This window comes from Melospiza melodia, chromosome 20 (genome assembly GCF_035770615.1).
Source record: "Melospiza melodia melodia isolate bMelMel2 chromosome 20, bMelMel2.pri, whole genome shotgun sequence".
Taxonomy (NCBI): domain Eukaryota; kingdom Metazoa; phylum Chordata; class Aves; order Passeriformes; family Passerellidae; genus Melospiza; species Melospiza melodia.
Window position 1 is genome coordinate 5,099,913 of NC_086213.1, and position 19,653 is coordinate 5,119,565.

Below are 19,653 nucleotides of genomic sequence, written 5' to 3' on the forward strand. Positions count from 1 at the left end.
AGGTACCCAAATGCTGTTGAATTTTGGACAACCTGCTTTGGTTTAAAAGTTCTCCATGCCTGGTGGATCAGTTTTTGCACAAGATTTCTGTGCCTAAGGGAAGGACTGCAGGCAGTGTGTAAAGTGCAAACAGGTGCTTGATTACCCTGATAAGATGTTCAGGGGCTCTCAGGCTTGGGTTTTGTCTGGTTTCTGTGCAGACAGATGAGACTTTTTAACCTTCTGGTGATTAAATAAGAGAGGGTGTTATTTTTTTGGATAGCTGCTTCTGTTGCCCTCTTGTATACTGTCATGGGAATGCACAAACCTTCTGAAGCCCTCTAGCAGTAATTTTGGGTGAGTAATGGGAGGAATGCCATCACCTGCCCAACTGTAGATTAAATAATGACCTTAGTTTAGCTGGAACAGAGACATGGAATCACAGCACCTTTTGGCCTGGCAGTATTCCTACATCCAACCACTTCCATGGCATTTAGACTAATTCATGGCAATCTGGTATTTGTAAGATATCCCTGATAAAAAGCATGGGAACAACTGCCTTTGTCCCTTCTAAATGAATAAAACTCAGGCAGATGCTCATGACCTGATGTGGCTTCTCTTGGCAGAGTTTGGTGTCTTTGTGGATTCCTATGGAAGACGCAGTAGGACAGACGACCTGAAATGGAACCGCTTGCCCTTAGCTTTTGGTAAGTGTTGAGGGAAAACCCCTTGGATTGTGGAGATTATTGAAACAGGAAAAATCCCTGTGGAATGGGTACTCTGCACTCAGCCCTTCTGTCTTCTTTTCCCTTCCCAATTATTCCAGAAACTATAGAGCTTTTTCCCACTATTTAAGCTTATTCTAAATCCAGATGGCAAACCCTCTGAAATATAAGCAATTTAAGGAAAACTAAACTGAATTCCATTTCCTCTATGTTCCTGGTCCGACACTGGCTATTGGAATTTTTAACAATGCTCTAAGTTTCTGAAACAGTGAAGAGTATATGAGGGCAGCATGGCTCCCCCAGGCCTTTTGCACTGCTTAACGGGATTTTGTTCAGTTAATAGCCTGGCTTTAATGCCTTTTTCATGATACTTTGGTTAGTAAAGTCCTTGAGATACAGTTTCAAAGCACCAATTCTTTAAACTTGCATCTCCCCCTATACTGATGGTGTCTGTGTCATTACATATAATGTATTCCTTAGTTTTCCCACAGGGCTGTCAGCCTCTCTTGTGCTTGCTGTTGTGTTTTAGAAGTTTTTAATAGAGACTGTATCTTGTGTTTTTTCCTGCCTTTGCACTGCTCCTCCAGCCTACAGGGAGCCCTATCTGTTCGTGACCCACTTCAATTCCCTTGAAGTGATTGAGATTCAGGCACGAGCTTCTATAGGGTAAGTGGTTCTCTTTTCATCTCTTTGAGCAGCCTGTTTTGCAGGAATATATGGACTTGCCAGGAAAAGGTAGTACTGTGCTGCCACTGTAAAGACTTTTTGCTGCAATTTTCCCCAGGACCCCGGCACGAGCCCACTTGGAGATCCCGAACCCGCGGTACCTGGGGCCTGCCATTTCCTCAGGAGCCATCTACTTGGCCTCCTCCTACCAGGACAAGCTAAGGGTGATCTGCTGTAAGGGCAACCTGGTGAAGGAGACCAACAATGAGCAGCAGCAGCCGCCACAGCACCACAGAGGCTCCTCTGCCACACGCAGGTACGGGGACATCAGGTGTCACAATGTCAGTGTTACAGTCCCTGGGTGCCTCAAGAGCAAACTTCCCTCCTGATGCCTTTTGTGGTGGGCTGCCCTTGTTCTGTTCTTAGAGCCTAGTGACTGTTACTGTAATGCTGTAATAGAGTCACTAATGGCTTAATATCCACAAGGAAACAAACATCAGCTCTAGATGGGGATAATCTCCACAAATGCTTTGTGACCTTGTGCTGGTTTGCTTTGATGTTGTGATAGAGCTCTGCCTTCAAAGCTTTTTGAGCTCAGATACTGTTGATATGACACTAAACACGGCTTGGCTGTAACAAGATGTAAAGCAAGAGCCTCTTTCTATCAAATAATGGGTCTGCCTTAGGGAGATTAGTGCTGGCAAGTTGTGATGTGATATACAGGTAATTAAATGCTTGGGCTGATGGTGCCACTGTGTGCACAGGAAACAAAAATTGAGGCTTGTAGTTCATCCCAGCCTGGCCTGAACATCCCTGAGCTACAGAAAATTGTGTGAAAACACATATATCAAATTTTAGTGTATTTTTATATGGAAAAGCATATGGCTGGAGTGTATGAGAAGGTGTTGTGTACAGAACAGGCCAGAGAACATGACTTACACCGGCAATTCATTAAGGCACATTGCCAGTGTGGCTCACGTGATGGATACTCCAGCTGCCAAAATACCTCTGCATTTTCCATCTTGCCTCAGGGAGGGGCTGATGCTCCTCACCTGAAGGGTGCAGGGGGAAAAGTTACATTTCTGCTAAAAGAAAATGTGACGGGAGGTTTTTGTCACTCAGCGGTTCGCGTCAATTATTTTTGAATGACAGCAGCCCGAACAAGAGAGGCCCCCCCACGTACAACGAGCACATCACCAAGCGCGTGGCCTCCAGCCCGGGGCCCCCCGAAGGGCCCAGCCACCCCCGGGAGCCCAGCACCCCGCACCGGTACCGCGAGGGCCGCACGGAGCTGCGCAGGGACAAGTCCCCGGGGCGGCCCCTGGAGAGGGAGAAGTCGCCGGGGCGGCTGCTGAGCACGCGCAGGGAGCGCTCCCCGGGACGGCTCTTCGAGGACAGCGGCCGAGGCAGGGTGGCTGTGAGCGGAGCCAGGACTCCCCTTGCTCAAGTCAATAAGGTAAGGCAGGAGCCTGCAGGAATGTCTGTTCTCGGGGAAGGGCTTGGAGGTGTAGTGCAGAAGGGCTGGTGGCACTGGAAAGCTCAAGAGCAGATCAGATCTCACCCCCCTGCTCCTCAAATTCTGTTGGAGCACAGCCCACATGGTGTCAGTCATTCACTGGCCCTGTGACCACCAGCCCTGGGCTGGTTCTGGCACTGCAAAAGCTGCTTGACCCTAGAAGGGGATGAAAGCAATTGGGCATTTACTAGCAAGTGATAGAGGGCTTGAAGGGGAATAATATCTGGAGCAGGGAATGTGGGAGCCTGCTGTGTTAAGCTACATACAAGGCCAAAAGGGCCCAAACATTGTTGGCCCATTCAGGCTCCTACAACCTCTAGCAGATGGAGTAGTAAAACTATCAAAGAACCTATTCAACCATCAACTTCCTTCCCAATCTTATTTATTGCAACCCCAATACAAGCCTTACTTCTAGCAATCTCAACCTGAACCCCATTGCCCCTTCCATTCCCCTTAGCAGACCTTAACCTAGGCCTACTCTTCCTATTAGCCATGTCAGTGTTTGTGGATGACAGGAGCCCTGGCTCTGTGGCAGCAGCAGGTGATGAATGTACTGCTCCCACCACCTCCTGCCTGGAAGAGAAGCACCTGTGACTTGTAACTTGTCCTTTTATTTCCCTGCCAGGTCTGGGACCAGTCTTCAGTGTAAGTCTCAGCTAGACAAAGTTACTCGTCTTGACCTGCAGGAAAAAAAGGAAATATACTGAGTATATGCACTCCATCTGTCTGCAGCCCAGCTCCCAAACAGCATTCCTGGGCCAAAGCTCGCTCCGCAGCGGGAGCCGTGATGCTTTCCAAGACCGTTCGCAGCTCAGTTAATTTCTCTGCACTTTCCTGCACTCCTGTTTTTGCACTTTGTACTACTGTTACTCTTTCAAGCAGTTCATGAACTTTTTGTATCCACTTTAGTCCCTAGTAGTTCATCCAGGAAATGGGACTTGTGTCCTACCCCAGGTCATCACTGTGGTTAGCACCCCTTAACAGAGAGTTGGTCAAAGTTCTGAGATGTGCTGGGAGCCCCTGATGGCCTGGAAACAGAAGGGCCAAGGTGAGTGAGTCTTTCAATAGGAGCTGTGGTTGGATGTTCTCCACAGAACACATGAAAAATTTCTTCTGATTAGCCTGTTCACCTGCCACTTCTGAAAGTTATTTTGTTCTCACTAAAATCGCTTTAGAGCAGCTCTGATGGGGAGGGAAGACCCCTGCTTTAACCAAGCCCCCTGCCCGGCCCTGAGACAAAGTGCATTACCTATAAGCTACTGGGTTGTAAGACTTTATTCAGGTCTTCTGCATGACAGTTCACTGCATGCTGCTGCACCATCACTGGCTCTCTCCTTTTAGGTTGCTTTGCTGAGTAGTGTATTGTACCTCACTTGTAAATTAACTGAAACCTTTAGATTACGCTGCAAATAGCCGTTAATTACTCTGGAAATTTGGCACCGAAGATTTAACAAGCCTTATTCTATGACAAGAATCACAGTCACATTTGTGTTCTCCTCTCAGCACTGGACATGGTCTCTTCAGCAATGAGTCCTGCCAGCCTCAGCTCCCCAGGGGGAGCAGCCTAGGCTGGCTCCTCCCGTGAGCTGTAGCTTGTGGTGCAATCAGATCCGGTGTCTTGGCACAGGACACCCACAGGGAGCAGCTTTGGCAGTTGCTGACACACCTTGGCTTCCCCGTGTCTGACCTCGAGCCTTTTATTGCTTCCTATTCTCTTTTGCTGTGAACATGAAGCAGAGAGCAAATGATTTTCAAAGCAGGTTTTGACCATTCACTCTGCAATAGCAACATTCTAAGTGAACAACCACGTTCTTTACAACTGGAAAGAGCAAAACTGCATCCAGTCTTCTTCCCTTGGCGCCACACTTAAAACTTCTGCTAGTCCCTTGCAAGCCTGTGCTAACCTGTTCTAGAAACCCATCAAAATTCCAATGCCTTGTCAGTGTCCCTTGGCGAGTTTCATGAATATTGTATTCTGTTCTCTTGTCTGTTGGGTTATTTTCAGTCAGATGATTTGGCAGGAAATTTGCTGAAAGTTTTTGTCTCCTGGTCTGAATATTTCGAAAGGTCACTGAGATCAGTCTTTAAATCTTTGCATCTCATGGAAGATCTTCAAGACCTCAGAAATGGGCTTGTTGAGTCCTGAAAGTGTATATCTTGTGTCTTGTTCGTGAAATGCTTCCTGCTCTAGAAATAGCTCAAAGGACTGTACATATTTACAAGAAACTTTATATTCGTAACAAAAGGGAATTGAATTGGTTTCTACTTTTTTATTGTAAACTGTGCGTTTTTCAACACTGGCTTTTTGTTTTACTGGTGGTTGTGGACAGCCATCCTCAGACACTGGAGGGGCCTCGCCTCAGTCCTCCTGCTCCCATGAAGAAATATTGTAACATTAAATTGCAATTGAAGCTTGTTAGCATAAATGAGGTTTTAGGTCTCTAAAAGTACAGGATTTTTCTTCATTACCTTTTTATTATTGACAAGGGAGGGAACCAGAGGGACAGTTCAAAGCTCCACCGGGAAAGTATTGAACTTTGTTGTTGAACAATAACCAAATAAAACAAATAACTATCTTACCTGGCATGGTGAAATGACGGCTTCCTTCTCTCTGGAGTGCCCCTGCCCCTCCTGCCCCTTCCCTGGCTCTGGGGAATCCTCGGTGTCAGAGCTGAACCCAGAGCAAACCCTGGCAATATTCAGCATTTAATATTCTTCATTCCCTGAACAGTAGCATAAGTGGCTTCACAAACCCCAGGCATGTTCACATGCATGGACCCAGGTGGGTTTATCCAGGTGCTTCACTAGAGCAGCAGTCACTGCAAGCACCCACACTCAGTCCTGCCTCACCTGTGACAGGGGCAGAGCTGGAGCACCTGTGAGTGTCTGGGAAAACAGTCTTGCCCTGGTAAGTGACCCCACACATCTTGAGCTGGAAAAAAGGCTTCTTAATTAACAAGAGTGTGATCTAATGACAGGTTTGGGACTTATCCCAGCAGTGTACTGGGAGCAAAGTGGAGGGAGGCAGTTCCTCATCCCACTGCTGTAAAATGCTGGTGCTTTAAGGCCTAATAGCTGCAACTTTAAAAAAAGACCATTCACAAATCCAGTCAGATTGAGTACAACCTGCAGTTACTGTACAGCTCAACTTACACCTGCTGGGAAAACTTGCTAGATCAGACTTAAATGTAAATACATCTATTTTTAACTGAACTAGTTTTTACAGGGTCTGAAGTATTCTTTCACAGGAAGAGGTTTTTAATATTCACACTGCTGCCTACAGTAACTTAATTTGTCCTCCTACTGTTGAGTGTTTTTGGTTCTGTGCACATACCCACCCCCTCAGCCCTGAGAAAGGGCTTGGTGGAGGCTCTGGGGGTGGGTACCCAATGGCTCCTCTTACAATTTGGTCTACATGACATTCTCCATGAACATGCTCTCCATCAACCCTGAGCTGCTTGATTTATCTATTGTGCCTACTATGATGTATATGATGAAATGCTGACTTGTTCAATGTTCCTTTATTTCTTTTACTGTGCACAAACAATACTTATTTAAAGCTCATTGTTGCAGTCCTATGATGCATGATCCGAATTGTAACAAAACTAAATTAATCCAGAAACTGGTGGAGTAAAAAAAAATTATTTATTGAGCTTTCTGATTCCCAAGAACCTTACACAAATCCATGTCAGCTTGACCCCCACATGCTGTGCTGAAATTCAGGGGGTTGGGGAGGGCAGGGAGCTCTTGTTATTCCTGTACTGGTTTACTCCAGGGTCCCCAAAAGTGACTGTAACAAAAGCGTCTGCATCTACCTTTAAAAAAATGTGCTCTCCTAGCAACAGCCAAGAATAAACATAACAGCACAGACTGTGAGCTGTGGGTGGGGAATGTAAGTGAGCTAATAAATCCAACTCTTGATCCAGCTTCTGCCTTTGGAGGGATTTGATTCATCCCATTGCAATAAAGGAACACAGAGTGATTAATTCATTCACCTGTCAAGCCAAAAATGACCCAGCAAAAAACCCTAATGCAACACCCCAAAACCCACCCCCCAGCAAAAACCAAACCAACCACCTTTCCTCTTCTTCATCCTGCTGGAGAGAAAGGGCTTTGGGGGGCTGAGGGTGGCAGAGGCTTACCTGAGGAGATCTGTGGCTCCTGGCACTGTCACTTGGGATGCCAGCTCACCTCCGTCACTGCTGCTTGTGGCTGGGGAGGCCTGGGGACGGCTGGGCTTGGTCCCTGTGGGCAGGGAAGGGTGGAGCAGAGGGAGGGTCCCTCCTGCAGGCCCTCCACAGCCTGGGGCCCACCCTGGGCTCCCAACCTTTGGGGCTGCAAAAGCTGATGGTGCGGTGGTGGCTGCAGTCCCTGTACTGAGCCCTCTGCCAGCTGACACAGGGCCGGGGGTAACAAACAAAAAATCAAAATTAAAAATCCTCAAGCTTTCTACACAGCAATTTTTCCTGTCCTGGGGTTCCACCATAACTGGTGCACTGTTGAAGAAGATGGAATGCTCTGCAATACCAGCACTGAGCACACACCCCACAGCCTTGGCATTCCCTGGACACTGCAGGAATACAAACTGTCACAGATTGTCCCCTCACACAGCTGGACCTGCAGAGTCACCCTGGTGACTCTTTTTTGGGGAAAAAGGTCTGCTTGAAGTGGCTGCTGGAACAAAGAGAAGCTGACAGGAGGCTTAAGAACCATCCCAAGCTTTCCAGCTCTGCTGCTGGAGCTTTTAAATAACTGGACTCTTGTCCTTCCTCTAAACTTTACATCAGAAATAAGCATGAACACCTTGGTCTTGTTCACTGACTGAGTACAAGAGGAGAAAGTGTTTCAGTCTGCATCATTTAATGAAAAGCTTGTACAACCCACCAAGGCATAAAACTGCAATCAGGAAATCACATGTAATAACAAAATAACTCATTGAGGCAAGGTTACCACAGGAGGGAAGGGTAGTAACAAGACAAGTCACCCACATCTCTTGAAAATGTTTTATTTGTTTCTAAAGAGGTTGAAAACAAGCAATTCTGTAGTTCAGAATACTAAATACTATCCATAGCACAGAATGAAGAAAAAGTTTTCAGAGAAAACCATTGCACTAGACCCAGATCTACTCAGCTACTGAAGATATTGCAACACGGCTGGTGAACAGACCCCAGGCTGGCAAGGCACCCTCCCACTGTGGCTCACCCCACGCTGGCTGCTGCAGCTCTGTCCCCACTCTGAGGCCTCACAGACTTGTGCAAAGTGCTTCCCCCACGCTGGGAGACGCTGCTTGTCATTGGCACGGGCACGGTGCCCCAGGCACCACAACAAGCACACTGGCAGCAGGTTTGCATTAATGTTGCATTTGTTTTGGGATAAAACAGGCTGTCAGCACCAAGGACAGGCAGCCTGGCACTACTAGAATCACTTAGAAAACAGAAACAGAATAAAATGTTGCCTGGCTCCAGCCCTGGGCACAGAGGGTGCTGCATCCAGCACTCTGCTGACACTGAGGGGTGAGTTTGGCCACTGGACACAGGAGACTTACAGTCACCCTCAGGCTGTTACTGAGGGACTCATCCCTAAACTGAATCCATCCATCTCCTTCCTCTCTCAGCTTAAGGAAGTCCTCATCAGTGACAGCAAGAGAAACCAGTTTTCCAAAAGCAGATTACTGCAAGACACAGTTATGATTTACAGAAAAATCCAGCCATTAAAAACAATTGTCTTTACCAGAAATTCCACAGGGGAAAAGATGTATTTCAGTTCTCATGAAGAGAAAAAACTACAGAGCTATTCACAGTAGAAACAGTGCACCCCACTCTACCGTAAAATAATAATGAGCTTGTAGTGATGATTATGTTGCTGATTTTGCCCAGAAAAGGCTGCTACAAAATGATCATCAATATTCACACTTACTTCAGCCAGGCAAGTTTGGAACTTGCTACTGAAATAGTGTTTGATGAGCAATGGAAGCAGTAATGAGCCTGCTTTTGCTGAGTGTTATGCTCAAATCAGATTCCCCAAGAATCCTGAACTTTCCAGACTTTGGGCTGGCAGACTCCCAGTCTGCCTTGCTGCTAAAGCTCTTTGATCTCTTGCTGCCCTGACATTATTCAGCCTAATTAAATTGGTGGTTTTTTAACTCAGCTGACAAGGGGCACTGACACCTTGGCCACCTGTCTGGGTGCTGTGAAGCTGCCATTTCCAAGAACTTCCACGGTGGGGCTAACAAAATAAGGCAAATACAGGAGAACCTGGAAGTCTCAGGAAAAATATGAAATCAGAGTTTGTTTGCTACAGCACAGAGCAGAAGTACATTTGGTTAAGTGAAGCATTTTTTTCTGAGACTGCACTGGCCCAGAACAATTGGTCACAAATGACTGTGATGCTCATATTGGCTTGTACAGCAAAGTGGTCACGTATTTCTTCTTGTAACGGTGTGTAGCACTGAGCACCATCACTCCATCCTACAGGGGAGGGAAAACAAGTGAGCAAGTGCCATGGCCAGACACCCAGGCTGCCCCTGGGCACGACATGCCCTGGCTCTCACCTTGATGGAAAGTGCATACAGGTGGTTCAACATGACGTGGTTGGGCTCAGGGAGCAGAGCAGGGTCACACTGCAGAGAACAGGGACAGTGTGACAGTAACAGTGACAGACAGCGTGACAGTTCACTCCTCACAGCTGAGGGGTGACAAACAGCATCTGTGACCAGCCACTGAGTCCATCACAAACACATTTCAGAACAACCCCAGGGTAAAACCCTCTGCATCCTCACCAGCACCATGAATCAGACTGATTATCCCTCATGTGCTTCTGGTGTCTTAACAGTTACCAAGATTAAGCTTTTGCACATTCTAGTTTTCCATTTTAAAGACAGTCAACGAGAAAAATAGAATTACTTCAGATGAATCCTTGTGGACATATATAATAAGGAACTCACCAGCACAATAACTTCTCCTAAGATTTTTCCTAAGCTGTCCCATGCCCATATCCAGATTTTTCCCTACCTGTTCCCACCCTCACGGGCATTATTTAACAAACCAAAGTGATGCACTCACAGAAATGCCTGTGTCCTTGTTCAGGATGACCTGCAACAGGTGTGGGGGGAGAATGGGGGGGGATTTAAAGCGCTCCTCTGCCTTGCAGACATAGGGCTCCTGGTGGTATGGTCCTGGGGGTGAACTGGACAGCTCTGCCAGAGATCAAATGGTAAATATGGTAAATATTTCATCCTGAATGCTTTGTGAGAACATCTGCTCTTTATAGGTACATGCAGCCTAAAGGAATCAATGGCACTTAAGTACAACTGCAGCAGCTGGTGCAGTGCCAGAGGATCAGTCACTGCCCAAGGGGGATTTAAGGTGCCCAAAGTCTGACTTGGAAGGAGCTGTGAGGTTCTGGGCAGCAGAGTTCTGAGGGCACAACTGCACTTCAGAACTTCTCTGTCACCTCTGCCCAGCACTTCTGCTAACAGCCCACAGTGCAGGCTGCCCTACAAGGGCAAGGACATGGGAAGCACCTGAGAAAGGCAACTGCTCCCCCCTGCAGGCTGGGCTGTGGGAAGAGCCCTTCCAAGTCTGATCAGGGAAAGGAAACACTGCTACACAGCCTGTGGGGGAAGGCATCTGCTAGAATCTCCTCCTGGCCTGCCCCACAATCACACAACACTTCCTCCAAAAAGGCTTTGTCCAGGGCAAAGTCACACAGAGCAAACACACCCAAGCACACCTCCTGCCCCGGGCTCAAAGGTCTGCTGAAGGAGGGTGGAAGGTGCTGCCTCAGTCATGGCCTCCATCCCTACAGAGCTCAGCAGCCAACAGGGCAGGGCTGACCTCAGACATGGCTCAAGCTAAACCCCACTGGAACGTGAAACTGAAGGCATTTTTGTATTATTCTTAGGTAGATAATTTACACTACACTGTGAGGATACTCCCCAGCCTGTGTTATGACTGAGATGCATCTAATTTCTCCCTGCTAAAGTGCAACCCCTGACCCCCTCAGCCACCTCCTCAGCAGAGAAGACTGAATTAGGAGCCGTGCAGGCTGTCAACGTTGGTTTGATGGGGTAAAGCAGAGACTGATGCACCAGTGACTGCCCTAAACCCAGCCATGCACACAGCAGGGGCAAACAAAGTTACTGAGCACCCAGGGCTTCCTCCTCATCAGGTCTGTGCTGCTTTGTCACAGGCTTCCTCCTCTGTGCATTCCACTTTCTTCCTTTGGGCATTTGTGATTCCTGCACACATCCCAGGGCCTGACACAAGAGGAGATTAATCTCTGCTGGAGCTTCAACTCAGCTAAAAAGGGAAAATGCAATTTTGAGCAGCTCTAAAAAGTGTGATGCAAAGTTACCAGTGAGCTCATACCAGACATGTCTGAACACTTTTGGGAGTCCACCATCAAAGCATCAAACACTTCAAAGTCAGTTTTCTTCACCTGGATGATGTTGTTGACAGTACCCAGCTGGCTGGTTACTACTGGCTGCCAAAAGACAAGACAGAAAAACCAGAATAAAAAAAGCCTGTGGGACTAATAGATTCTCAGAACTGCACAATCAGCATTACCAAGAATGAGATACAATTAATTTTGAAATGTGACAGAACCAGATGTGAGAAGAGCTCAATGAGTGTTAGGTTAAGAGGAAGTGCAGGATTTTCAGGGCTGGGAGGGGAAAATGCCAGCTGAACCTGCCAAGCCCACAGGCTCCAGACAAGGCAGGGGTCAGTCTGGGCTGGAGTTACCTGTGACACCAGCTCTGGACATTGAGCACGTGGGGAACTGCTGGGCAGGCTGGGGTTAAAGCTCTTTTTATAGCAGAGGAGGAAAAACAGGCCTGGTAGATTTTGGCACAATTACTGGACTGTGAAAAGATCTAGAGCAGCAACAGCAACATGCTGGCACAGAGAGCCAGGAAGGCACAGCAAGCTCTGGGCTGCCAGGAGTGCTGCAATGCTCTAAAAGGCAGTTTGGCACTGGGCAAGCAAAGCTTGGCATCACTTATGAACCAGTGGCCAAGAGATCCTGTCCCTCATTGCATCTCCTGCCCTCTGAGCTCAGGCTGATGCTGCCACCCAGGCCAGCAGCCAGCAGAAACCTCTCTGTCACCAGCCTGAACAGCCCCTTTCTCCTCTTCAGATGCCTCAATCAATAAGCAGAGACTCAAAGCAAACTTCACCTCTGCAGGATCGTGTGTCCACTGCCCATCCACGAGGAACTTGTACTGGTGCTCTCCTTCTGGCAGGTCCAGGATTGCCACAAAGTTATTGTGACTGGAATTCAAGACAAACAATCAGCCCTGCAGAATTCTGAGAAGTGCCTTGGTCTCTAAGCTGTGGCACACACTGTGACACAGAGCAGAAGCCTCCTCATGCAAAACCTTGAACAGGCAGAGAATCTCTGATGCAATCCAAAGGCAAGGAATCAAATGATGATTAATGCTCATGATAATTTCCTCTGTGACAGTGAGTCCCCCCACACTCCTGACATCCCATAACTGGCACTGAGCTTTTGTAAAGTCACTCTCACATCTTCATGTTACTTGTTAGCACAAGAGACCTCATTTATCTGCTGATGGAACAAGATCAGCTTTCTCATATTTCCCTGCCTTTCAGTATTTGCCATCATAAATTGCATTTCCCAAATGCCCATGAAATAAATGAACAATGAGCAGATAAAAGCAGCAACTCAATACTTCTGGGTTACTTTGGGTCTGCAGAGCTGCTGCTTGGCAATTTCCAAACTCTGTGAGGAATCAGGGCTGTGAAGTCCCTGATTCTTCAGAAGGCTTTAGAAGCATCTCAGAAAAGCTGAGTAACACTTGATGCTGCTCCACCAGGCCTCTGAGCCCTCTGAGCTGGGCAAAAGCCACTGACATGGCAAGGATGTGTCACAGACACTGTGTGTGATGGAACCAGCTCTCCTTTCCCTGCTCCAGGCTCGCAGCAGGGACAGTTTGGGGTTATCTGTGTGCTGTGCCCAGTGAACTGAATGGAGAAGCCACTCTGTCATCAGGGGCAGAGGAGAGAGGCAGGACAGTGGTAAACCCAGCCCAATCCCATCTCTGAGCTGCCCACCTCCCCCATGGCTCTGAGCACTGCCAGTCCATGGGGAACATGCTGCAGCAGCACTCCCTTACCTCCTTGTCAGAGGAATCTTACTCCAGTTGTTGAAGGACCCTGACAAATAAACCTCCTTCCCCCCTCCAGTCCAGCGGAACACCGTAGGCCGAGCTTGAGTGGGGGTTTTGTCATTCACCTCCAGGTCCTGCTGCCAAGCTAGAAATTCCTCTTTCTCCAATGGAGCCTGCAAGCACAATGTCTCAATCAAAAAAGGTTCTTTCCTGCCAGACTCAGAGAACCTGTGCTGTACTGAAAGCTTTTTTTGCCCTCAGGCAGGATTCTCTAAGTTTACTAGAAGCAGGTTTTGTCAGATGCAGAACACAAAATGCATTTCTAGATACTGTTCACAAGTTCATTTACACAAATTCTGCAAAGGTGTTAAAGCCTTCCAAATCTGCAGGAAGAGTGGAAGGCAAAATAATGCTCTTCCCTCCAATTATACCTGCTTAAACACCAATTCACTCTCTCCTTGGCATGGGAAGGAAGGGGGATGGACAGCTCTGTGTAAACTCAATGACAAATCCCTGCAGGTTTCAAACAGCCCCAGAGCATTCCAAGCAAGCAGTGCTGGGAGAACAAACCAGCAATACCTTCATTTCCTCTGGATGGAACAAGTCTGCATCTTCAGGGCTGTCCATGAGGATTTTGGGTCTGTCTCCCTCCTTGGTGGCTCCTCCTGAGCTGTCCCCTCGGGCGCCTTTGTGCCCATGGCGCTCCAGCCCCGCGCGCTCGCTGCTCGTGTTCCCCATTTCCGTGGATCTAAAGGAGCAGGGAAAGCCGGATCAGCACAGCACTCCCACGGCTGGAACACCAGCAGGCAGGAAAGGAAACTCATTAATAGCCTTAGGCTGTGCTTTTGAGTTGAAGAGCCTCAGAAACGTGATTAACCCATTGTGAAGTGACACCACGCTCTGAACAAAGGCACTGACAGTTTTTAGCCTCTGCTGATGATGTTCTACATGAGCAGCTCTACCGGAGCCAGCCAGGCAGGCAGCTGACCCAGCAGGTCCCTGGCACACAGCACGGAGCTGCTGTGCCCCCCCAGGCCAAGGGCTCGATCTTTGCCTCCTGCCCCCCGTGCACGCAGCGCTCCACCTCGCCAGCTGCAACACCAGGGGAACCTTCTGCTCCAAAAGCAGCCAGCCTGAAATGTGACCGCTCTAGAGTAAGTTATCTCACCCTGCTGAGGATGCTGAGAGCAGCCGAGGGGGGCTCTAAACAAATAATCACAGAATGGATGTCCCGTGCTGAAGGGCCCACAGGGACCACCCGGGCCAGTTCCTGGCCCTGCACAGACACCCAACGCTCCCACCCAGTGCCTGAGAGCGGTGTCCCAGCGCTCCTGGAGCTCTGGCAGCCTGGGGACTGTGACCGCTCCCTGGGACGGCTCAGTCCCGCTCTGTCCCCGCTCTCCTCCGGGAGCGGCAGCGCCTGCAGAGACCCAGCCCCGCCTGGGTGTGCACGGAGGGGGCCCGCGGGCGCACCGGGACCTCCGCGGGGCACGGGGGCCCAGCCCGGCCTGGCAGCCCCGGGATCCGACCCCGGGAGCCGCCGCTGCCCTGCCCAGCCCCGCCGGGCCCGCACCCACCGCCCGCCGCGCTCCCGCCGCCGCCGCCGCGCTTCCGCTTCCGCCGGGCCCGGCCCGCACCCGCCGGGGGGAACCGAGCCCGGCATTGCCGTTCCGGGCTGGCCCGCGCTCCAGGGCGGGCTCCATGGTCAGCTCCATGGTGAACTCCATGGGGGCTCCATGGTCAGCTCCATGGTCAGCTCCATGGTGAACTCCATGGGGGGCTCCATGGTCAGCTCCATGGTGAACTCCATGGGGGCTCCATGGGGGGCTCCATGGTCAGCTCCATGGTGAACTCCATGGGGGCTCCATGGTCAGCTCCATGGTGAACTCCATGGGGGCTCCATGGGGGGCTCCATGGTCAGCTCCATGGTGAACTCCATGGGGGCTCCATGGGGGGCTCCATGGTCAGCTCCATGGCGGGTTCCATGAAGAGCTCCGTGGCAGGCTCCATGGCAAGCTCCACGGTGGGCTCCATAGTGAGCTCCATGGCGGGCTCCATGGGGACCTCCATGGCAGGCTCCATAGCGAGCTCCATGGCAGGCTCCATGGGGGGCTCCATGGTCAGCTCCATGGGGAGCTCTATGGTGAACTCCATGGGGAGCTCCATGGGGTGCTCCACGGGGGGCTCCATGGGGTGCCCCAGGGCAGGCTCCATGGTCAGCTCCAGGCCAGGCTACCCCCGCACCTCCTCAGCCCCCACTGCTGCCGGGCACGGCTCCGTGCCTGCCCCGGGAGCCGCTGTGCCCCGGGCAGTGCCTGAGAGCGGTGTTGGAGCCTCGGGCAATGGTGCGTCCCTGAGGGCGGTCAGAGCACGCTGGAACAGTCAGCTCTGGCGTCTGAGGAGGTACAGATGGAAGGCCAAGTCCTTAAATGATAAATGTTTCCCAACTGAAATGACACTGATACATTTCTCAAAGCATTCCCCACTCACACTGTCTGGTTTTACCCTTGGCTTTCCCCCCAGCTGTTACTGGTTTTTTACTCTTGGCTTTCCCCCCAGCTGTTACTGGTTTTTTATTCGCCTTTCCTCACTGCTACAGTGCTGAGGCCTGCAGGTGTGTCACCCTTCTCTTTACAGGTAAATTGCTTTTTTGACATTACAAATAGAAGCAACCTGCACAGAGACAGAAGGACTCCTACCAAATGGAAGCATCCACACACTGCCGGGATGGCTGTGCCAGTGCAGCGCTGGCTCCCGCTGTGTTTTGGGGTACAGCTGCTCCCTTTTTGCCCCTGGGGTCGAACACCCTGCCCAGGACAGGCTGCCAGGGGCTGCCAGGGTAGTGTGTGCAGGCAGCTCTTCCCCAGCCCTGCACACAGCCCCTGCTGTAAAATGCAGCTGCTGTTATTTTGGCATTTCACACATTTAGTGCTCCTGAATTCTTGTCTCCAACCCCAATTATTTTGTTCTCCCCAGTTTTCTTGGCCAGCACTGTTTGCAGCACAGGGTACCTTGTCTTGCCCATCATTTGCCCATCCAGGACCATTGTGATGATCTGCACAGCAGCCACATAGACCCACTACAGGCCACAGTACCTTCATCTGGGGCCTGGCCTTTGCAATGATTTTTGTTTTTCTAGGAACCACAGAGTGGTAACAAACTGCAGGGTAAGGCCTGCTAGCAGATCATGAGGCTGTGGTAACTACTCTGTGGTAGGTACAAGCATTCATTTTAAAGTCTGGTGTTAAAATGTGATGGTTCCCCCTTCCATGGTGATGAACCATCCGTGGTGTGCTCCATGCCAAAAGCTCTGGGAGCTGCTGGCCTGTGGACAGGACAGAGGCCATGGACAAGGCATCTCAGCCTCACTGTTCCTTCTCCCTGTTTTCCCTGTGTCTGCTCTCTTTCAGGACTGGTTCTTGTCTCTCCTCACCCTGAAAGGTGGGTGTAGCACACTCCTGGAGCACTCAGCTGTAACTCACTCTGTCAGGTGCTGCTCCCTGAGAGGGCTGGATGACATCCCACCATGAACACCTAGATCATCCCCCACCTCCTCACACACGTCTGTGTGCACGTCCTTGCGTTCACTGGAGTGTTGTTTTCTCCCCTCAGCCTGAGTGGGAGCCCCATTCCCTCACAGCTGTTGGTGCAGGAGATGTGGGAAGTGAGGGATTAGCTAAAGACAAGCCACAGGCCCTGGCAGAGCTCAGCCTCCCACTGATTCTCTGGAGCCCTGGAGTTCTGCTCCTCCCTTTAACAGCATCTGTGACTTTTGCCTCCTTTTATGCTCTGCAGCCTGAAGGGCATAAAAACTCCCCCTGTTCCACCCCATCTGAACCAGCCTCCACATTCCAAAGGAAGACTACAAAATACCTTTTCTACCTCTGCCCCTGTTGGGGTAAAAGGAGCAGGGGAAAACACAAGTGACTAATTCTGAATAAGAAATTCCCTTAAAAAAAACAAACAAAATATCCCCAAAACAAACAAACAAAACCAAATTTCTCTTTCAGACTGTTCACAGCCCATAAAACAAGATAACAGTAATGATGAAATGTTTCATCTGGTGTCATGACTGTGCCACAACACCTCCTAGGACAATGTGAAGTTTTAAAAGCAGAGGCTTGTAAAAGACCTGCAGGATATGAAGAGCTCTGTGGTCTCTGTTAGTTGCCATGTCAGTAGCCACAAGCAAAGCTCAGGTCTTTTTTCCTCCCCTCACACCTACCTTTTTTAGTAAACATGAGCTAGACCTGGCCTGACTATTAAATCTTAGTCAGAAGTTAATTTTAAGGCAGTTTGGTTCTTGGCTCTTAAAATGACGAGACTCAGCAGAGCTGGTCAAAGTTCTGGGAATCATTACAGAGCACTTTGGGTGCTGTACAGGCTGAGGGGTCAAGTGAAGTGACATCTTTGCTACTGAGTCACTCTACCCCCTTGGAGATATCACTTACCATCCCTCTCTATCAGCTGACTCATTTTAAAAGAGAGGAAGGACCAAAGAGGAGAGGTGTGAGGTCAGGACAGACTTGTGTTAGGGGAATGCATGTCTTGGATTAGATGGAGTGAAGAGTGACATTACAAGCTTTTCAGGCCCAGAAGTCAGGGATGGCACTCACCAAACACCATGCTCTAGGCCAGAATCTCTCATTTTCACTATTTAGATTATCTCTCTTGTTAATTGATTAAAATCAAAAGGCAATTAAGCCTCCACTCAATACTGGTTGAAAAGTGAACGTGAGGCTGCCACAGCTCACCATGACCACAGAGCCTGCTTTGGTCTGGATACTTCACTTCCAGTGGAGTTTCCCCTTCTCTTACCTCAGAGTAGGTGTCAAAAAAGAATTGCCTTCAGCCTCATGCTGTGCAGTTCAAAGTCCTGAAGAATCCATTGAAATCTGGCAAAGTTCTTTTCCCTTGACATGATGCAAGCTTATTTAGCCAGAGAGAAGTCACTGCAAGTGGTGTGGAAGCTGACTCAGCCCTCCAGCGAGAGATGACAAACGCAGAGGAGCCATCCTCAGACGTGAGCTGGGAGATCAGATTCACACATGCCATAAATCACATTATAAAGGACACATGAGCAAGTGCTTCTTGCAGCTTGAGTGCTGTGGGGAGTGAGCTGTGTGGGAGCAGAACAGAACTTACCCAGAGTTCCAGACAGGGTAAATTTCTTGCTGTCTTGGAGTCCCAAATTTATTCCTCCATCTTTGCAATGGCTGATTGATGTTTGCAGGCCCCCTCCTCCTTTTAGGTCCCTTGTGGGTTTAGCCCCCTTAGGCTGGCAGGGAGTGCAGCAGAGGAGGTTGGGCAGCCTCCTTAGAGGCTCAGTCCCCTCTCAGGGACACGTGTCCTGCTGAGCTGCAGAACGTGCTGCTGTGCTTGGAAATGGAAAACTGGGAGTGCACAGAAGAAATCCCTCACACACCACTGCATCCCTCCTCTGCTCCCACACTGCACACCTCCTGAGACCTGCTAAATCAAAATGAGGTTGGAGTGGGGAGGATTGTAAGAGGAAACCAACATTTAGGTAGTTTTTGAGCCTGAAGGTGCTGCCTGTGGAGACTGAGGGCAGTCTCAGAAAGGTGGGGGTCAGGCAGCAGCCCTGCAGAGCCCTGAGGGCTCCAGCCTTGCCTGGAGCTATCTCCTACAAAGCCAGGGTAGGTTCCACATCTGTTCAAGGTTTGGTGATATGGACTCCACCTTCCACAAAGGCTCCTGAGCAGCTGTCAGGTAACCAGGATGCTTCTAACCAGCTTGGCTCCCATCAATCCAGTGACTTTTCCTTGTATTTAGATCTTACTGGCCTTTGGGAATTCAACCCTTCAACTCTTCTTGCATGTGTGCACACACAAACACACAAAGTAAAAACTAAGGGGGGAGATGACTCCATCTTCCCCCTTCTGAGGCAATCAGAAATAAATAACTGGCAGATCAAGTTAGGGTGCAGGAGAGGAAATGAGCCTAGAGAGAGATGTTTGCCCACTGTTTCAGCAGAGGCACCTGAACAGATGCTGAGAGTGAGGGACACTGTGGCAGCAAACAGATACAACCTATTTCCAGGCTGAGAGGCAGAACACACTGTGAGCACATATCCAAAGATAGAGGTCCAAAAGCTACAACTTCTGGAACCTCACCACTCCTGGATCCTGGCTGCAACAACATAAATTGAAGAGCCAGTGCTGATCTTCAGGGGAAGGCTGTAAACCCCTGGCTGTGCCTGCAGGAAGGCACCCCAAGAATTTAATTTCATATTATCCCCGAGATAATTTGTTTTTTGTGCAATCTGAAGAAACTTACACCACGTTTTGAGTGTCTGGCTGACCCCCTTCATACAGCAGCAAAGAACCCCCACTTATATTTAGAAGCCTCTTCTAGGATTACATATCAAGATACGTGCACTGGGCTGTTTTGCAGAATGCAGCTGCCTTGTAAGAAGCCAAAGGTGCCAACATGATCCAGGAGCTGAGGCCAGCAATTTCAAATTGCCATCTGTCTCTGCCTGTAATATGTGCAGGAAAGAAAAGGGAGCTGCACTTGAGGCATTAGTTGGTGCCTTCAGTGTGCGAGGACACTGTGTCCAAAACATGGAAGCCTGAAGCAGCTTTGCAGAAGGAAGACTCTGTTCATGCACCCAG

At 49.5% G+C, this 19,653-nt stretch overlaps 2 protein-coding genes across 5 annotated transcripts in view; one reads left to right on the top strand and one right to left on the bottom strand.

The window, feature by feature from the left end:
• Positions 1-5,465, top strand: part of CIT (citron rho-interacting serine/threonine kinase) — a 68,041-nt gene extending 62,576 nt beyond the window's left edge. The window contains exons 43-47 of one of the 2 annotated variants that reach the window (XM_063173417.1): positions 606-686; positions 1,292-1,370; positions 1,489-1,686; positions 2,523-2,826; positions 3,512-5,465. In XM_063173417.1, coding sequence (XP_063029487.1) covers positions 606-686; positions 1,292-1,370; positions 1,489-1,686; positions 2,523-2,826; positions 3,512-3,535 — 686 coding nt within the window. In that variant the 3' untranslated portion in view covers positions 3,536-5,465. Of the gene's footprint in view, positions 1-605; positions 687-1,291; positions 1,371-1,488; positions 1,687-2,492; positions 2,827-3,511 lie in introns of both variants that reach the window. The other variant, XM_063173419.1, reaches the window with a different exon arrangement.
• Positions 5,466-7,875: 2,410 nt separating this feature from the next.
• Positions 7,876-18,022, bottom strand: PRKAB1 (protein kinase AMP-activated non-catalytic subunit beta 1). Of its 3 annotated transcripts, none has more exons than XM_063173029.1 (8): positions 17,837-18,022; positions 13,598-13,766; positions 13,025-13,191; positions 12,065-12,158; positions 11,256-11,370; positions 9,948-10,081; positions 9,437-9,505; positions 7,876-9,353 (listed from the first exon to the last, which is right to left on the bottom strand). In XM_063173029.1, exons 2-8 carry the CDS (start codon positions 13,754-13,756, stop codon positions 9,276-9,278), a joined length of 816 nt encoding a protein of 271 aa, XP_063029099.1. In that variant the 5' UTR covers positions 13,757-13,766; positions 17,837-18,022; the 3' UTR covers positions 7,876-9,275. The 3 variants fall into 3 exon arrangements, with proteins under 3 accessions (XP_063029099.1, XP_063029101.1, XP_063029100.1); XM_063173031.1 differs by lacking the exon at positions 17,837-18,022 and adding an exon at positions 14,596-14,619; XM_063173030.1 differs by lacking the exon at positions 17,837-18,022 and adding an exon at positions 14,187-14,390.
• Positions 18,023-19,653: the final 1,631 nt, after the last annotated feature.